Below are 5,119 nucleotides of genomic sequence, written 5' to 3'. Positions count from 1 at the left end.
AACATTAAACACTGGTCTGGGTGTGATACTCTGGTGCTGGAGGTTGTGATTTTGAGCAAACTGGATGTTGATATAATTCTCCATTGCTCCTGTGCCAACAAATGCCTCAGTGGTGACGGGTTTGGCATAGGTTTTCAATATGCAGGGCAAATAAATAGATTTATAAGCTAATCTTGCCTGATATAAATAATCCTTAGTGCCAGTACTTCAATTCAATGTCATGGCAATTGAAGACTTCAAAAATCCTTCTCAGAGTATATAGCCTGAATGTATTCTTCAGCTATCCCTTCCTCATCAGAGGAATCCTTGATATCATCCTTCTCCTGAATGGGTGTGTCATGTGATTCAATTGCTCTGATGCAATTATTTGGGCATTGGCGGCTTTGATGCCCAGGCTTGTGACATCTGAAACATAACTTCTTCTCCATGTGTTCCTTGTGATCTTTGTCTGACAGACATCTGATCCACTGATCATCAGATGATACTTCCTTTGATGATCCATCCCTGGTCTCAACTGCCCGATTACAAAGTATGAACTTGTTACAACCAAAAGAGCGGTTGGTAGATGTCATGAATAAGGGTTTGTCACCAAAGATGTTGATCATAGATTGGCAGATAGATTGAACACTGTTGAGGTATCCTACCACTGTGACTGGTAGCGGTGGTTGGGCGGCAATCTTGATCAGAAGAGCAGGAGGTATAAGACGCTGGAGTTCTCAAATTTGTCCTAATTTGTTTAATCCACTGGCTTGAAAGAGAGGTTGAAGAGTTGTGACAAATCAAAGACCATTTCCTCCACACTTTACCCAGGTGCACTTGCTGATCTTATTTAGCACTGCCTGAGTGTCATCTTCTACTCCAAAGGTCTGGATGAAGGACTTTCTGAAGTTTGCCCAACTAGGCAATCCTTTGAGGGGAGCGTCTCCTGAATCAGATATGGGTTCTTCCGCATCAGTGATGATGGTATGGATGAAGAATTGGGCAGGTCCTTTGATATATGAAAGAGCGCATTGAACCTTATCCTTATCGGTTTGGATCTTCTTGGAGTTTCCTGCAAAGTACAAATATAATTTGTCTAGAAATTCTTTGCTCTTTCCCTTGTCTCCTTCGAATTGGTTAGGCTTGTTTACCACTCCGCTGTTGTTGTCAGACATATCTCCTTCATCTTCCTGATCACTAGGTTCTGGATCACCGTCTTCTGGGTTGTTCGGGTGTTGGTCAGCAGGGCCTTCTTCTGGGTTGGGATTGACTGGAGATCTGGGTGGTTCTGGTTTGGGTTCTGTTGGAACAGGAACTGGGTGTTGTTCCTCTACTGGGACTGGGGGGTTGACCAGTTCTGGTGAATCAAAGATTCCTGAGAAGAAACTGGGTCTGACTGTAGGACTGGTGTCTGTCGATTCACTTGGCAAAGGTTTGGTGGTTAACTGAAGTGGCGATGTACAGGGTGTAGGAGCTACTATACTTCTACTGGATGATGCTGCAGTAGGAGTTAGGCATGATGGTACAGGAGAAGACTTTTCTGCTAGCGGGGGTACTACAGTGTGTCAATCTTCTTTGCTTCCAATGGGAGCTAGGAGCGCTGTTAGGGTAGGGATAGTCTTATCTCTTTTCCTATTTGGACACAATGAATTGGCACAGTACTGCCAAGAAGATCCGTTATTCCACTGATTGGTTCTTTCGTTTCTGTTGTAGGCGTGGGTTTCATTGAAGCAAAGGAGTTTCCTTGCATGGGACCTGGTTACTGCTGGTTGTCTCACTGCTGTAGAAGCCACTGTGGCTTGCTGCGACCAGGAACTAGTGATCCTAGAAGAGTTTTGTCCTAATGACAAGGGACCTGACAACTGAGGATCAGGAGTTCCACTTAAGACTACTACTGACAAAAGGTACTGCTATGCATGAGGCTAACGCGCTATACTAGAACTAGACTTTAGAGATTGAGCCACTGCAACTGGCAGTGGTTTGAGAGCGTATACCAGTTGAAGCAAAGCTTCAGACCAAGACTGGAATAGATGACTGAGTCTATTACTGAGGACTGTCCCTATGAAGGTATGTAGGGAACAAGAGGACAAAACTGAAGTAGAGTAGTGGAAGTAGTGCTACTTAAATAGAGCAGGAATAGAGTTTAATAAGTATGAAACACTGAGTTGGATCAGCGATGTACATGAAACAGGTTTCACTGGGTTGTATCAGTGATGAGGATGAAACGTGATGGAGATGAAACGTGATGTAAGTATCATGATATAGGTGAAACATGATAGATATGAAACACTGATGTAGGTGAAACACATCAGGTGATGGGATCAGTCATACAGTTACAGGGTCAATGACAAATAGTTAGGAAAAGAAAAAGAATCCCCCCTCTCACACTGTAATATTACCCCCCTCTCCAGATTCATCGTTCACAGTTTCCATTGAGCACAACGCTCCTGTAAGTACCCAGGTACATCAGTGGGACAGGGAAGTTGTCCAGGTTGAATATTGGCGGCGGTGCGGAATTTGTGTCGAGGGTGCAGGAGTCTGCAGTAGGAGCATAACCAATGCCAACACTCACTCTGAAGGTGACCATCGGTCTTGCATTTAGTACAAAAACGAAGACGGCGGGGCATGGCGCCAGAAGGGGGAGTGATGATGGAGAACTCATGTTGTTTGAGTTGTTCCTCCAAGTTGGCGGCTCTGAGGCATGCTCGGCACTGGTCCATCTCTCCTTGTGTGCAGTGATAGGCCCGCATAGCGCATGGGCGCGCCTCGAGTCGTACTCAACATTCGAAGCACTTGAAGCTTCCACCTTCGGGGACAACTGCGATACCTCGACACAAACACACCTTCAAGGAAAGCCTGTACTTCGACATCTTCAAAGTTTAGCGATCTCACGACGATCCGATCGGGATCTTTCGGTGGCGGCTTTATTCCAGGGGCTCGACTTCGAAGACGAAACCCCATCATCCAGAGATTGAGACATACAATACAGGGCCGACAGGTAAACCTTTAAGTCGATGCGCTTGGGTCGCAACGCCAAGACTCGCAACGGTCGGGCCTCTGAGACTAGCAGGAATAGCACAGTGGATGGGAATCAGAAACTGATAGAGACGTCAGGCGGGAGTAGGAAGGATATCGGGATTGTTTGGCACGGTCAGGGCAGTGGAGGCGGTGACTCAGGAGGTTCGGCAGGATGAGGGATATTTAAGAGTGGTTTTGCATGATTGTAAGCCAGTACTTGGCCCCTAGTAGCAAGACTTGTGCAGAATCACATCCCTCACTCAGCAGAGCTCAGTCCAGCTTTGAACTTGCTTTTGAAGTGTTGCGTCTCCCTATGAACTACAACTACAACCCTCCGAACTACGTCTGCGACCTTCGAACTATGTCTGCAACCTTCGTCTACAACCAGTACCCCCCTTTGAAGCACACCTACGTGTACAGCTAAGTCCTCTGAAGTTCCGTTCTTGCGCCTGACCTTCAAACAGGACTCATGTATCCGTGCTTGAATTGCACTTTGCCTTCACGTTGTTGAGCCAGCTCCCCTCTTACCTTCCCTCCACTTCTACGAGAAGTCGGAGTGTTTGGACGGTCCGAAACAGTCTCATGACACCGTCCCGAGAAAGTCTAGTGAAGTCGTTGCCATTCGAGTGAGCTATCACAACTACAAGCCCTCACCCTCATCAGCTTCCCCGAGAAACAGAAACTCACCCTTTACTTCACACCCCCAAGTTAGGGTTAGGTTTCCCGAGGTCACATCAGCAGATGAGTTCTGCTCCTACAGATCATTGCGCCACAAGTAGGAGGTCTATCTTGGCGTCCACAGCCCTGAAGCGATCAACTTCATTGGTAACTCCAGCGTCCTTGATATCTTGGAGCGATGCCCAAAGGCTTTCCAACAGATTGTCGTCTCGCATCAGCAAATATTCCCAAGTGTCCTCCTCCCATTCCTTGTCCGAACAGTTCCAATTTCCTACTGGTTCCATAGTATGAAGTACATCTGCTGCTGTTGTTGAAACCTGTCATAACCCAAACGCAGGATTACCATCAATGGGAACACCCATAGGAGGTCGAGTGATGGTGGTAGTGTATGCTCCGGGAAAGTAGGGCAATGCGCATCCCAAGGGGTCAACATCTTGAGCTGGGGTGGAGGTGTCAAAGGGAATGGACCGCCAGTATTGGGTGACATCATTGGAGGGCCATTGAATTATGTCATCACTGTAGACCACAAACTCTTGGGGATCGCTGCTGTATCCTTCCGATGCCGTAATGTACTTGCTGATATTGGCTAGTAGTTGTAGATTGGGAGCGTGATCGAGACTGCCATTGTCAGAGATGTCGGAGGCGAGAGGTGGCATATTGGGGAAATCAGTAGATGCAGCGAGGGGACTGTCAGGGTTTGGAGAGGATGAGGTGTTCATAGGTGACGAGGAGGAGAAGACCTGTGTAGGGGCAACGTGGTAAGATCCAGTGGTTGCTTCCGATGTCTGAGGAATCTCCAGGGGTCCAGGAAACTGGTGCAAGACTACCGCATCACTATTGGAGAAGTCCAATGTCCTGGAATTAGGAAGGGACGGCGAGTGACGTTTGGCAGGAGGGGTGTGAGCAGATAATGGAAACCTCCCTCATCAAGAAATTCCAGAGAAGAATCATCTGACTCCTGTTGGGAAGGGAAGCTTAAGATAGGACGCCTAGGAACTGGCATTTCTATAACCCCAGCTGTGAAATGTTCTTCTAGTGCCTGGAGGTGGGAAGGGTAGGGAGTTGGCACTCTTTGGGGACCAGTCGCTGGAGAATTGTCGCACCTAGGAGCCAAAGGGCGACGGCGCGGGTCCTGATTAGAAGTCTCATTGTTGTTTCTTGTGCGGTTATTATGCTCAGCAGGCATGAGGGAAAGCAGAAAAGAAATTTTTCTTGAGAAAACAAGACCCAGAATACAAAAGGAACCAAGTACTATAGACAAAACCAAGCCCCAGGTACTAATCTTGGTGCTCCCTGATATACTCAAAATAAACCTGAGTGGGGTTATTTGAGTCTCAGTTAGTGGTGATTACCGGAAGGGCAGTGGTTGCATGTGGGAGGGGGTGTTGGGCCGTGGCGGTGATATGTCTACGGAGTTCCTAACCCTAAAATAACCTAAAAGGGG

General features: G+C 47.4%; 2 protein-coding genes across 2 annotated transcripts; both read right to left on the bottom strand.

The window, feature by feature from the left end:
- Positions 1–779: 779 nt before the first annotated feature.
- Positions 780–2,641, bottom strand: FIBRA_09080 (uncharacterized protein; the record flags this gene model as incomplete). Its single annotated transcript, XM_012321412.1, has 2 exons — positions 780–1,534; positions 2,437–2,641. The coding sequence occupies 2 exons, from the start codon at positions 2,639–2,641 to the stop codon at positions 780–782; spliced, it is 960 nt and encodes a 319-aa protein (XP_012176802.1).
- A 1,117-nt stretch (positions 2,642–3,758) lies between these two features.
- FIBRA_09079 (uncharacterized protein) lies at positions 3,759–4,394 on the bottom strand (the record flags this gene model as incomplete). Its single annotated transcript, XM_012321411.1, has 2 exons — positions 3,759–3,949; positions 4,019–4,394. 2 exons carry the CDS (start codon positions 4,392–4,394, stop codon positions 3,759–3,761), a joined length of 567 nt encoding a protein of 188 aa, XP_012176801.1.
- Positions 4,395–5,119: the final 725 nt, after the last annotated feature.

The sequence above is a fragment of the Fibroporia radiculosa genome, assembly GCF_000313525.1.
Source record: "Fibroporia radiculosa TFFH 294 genomic supercontigs, scaffold8083, whole genome shotgun sequence".
NCBI lineage: Eukaryota > Fungi > Basidiomycota > Agaricomycetes > Polyporales > Fibroporiaceae > Fibroporia > Fibroporia radiculosa.
The sequence above is the reverse complement of the archived record's forward strand: the minus strand, read 5'-3'. Positions and strand labels throughout refer to the sequence as shown.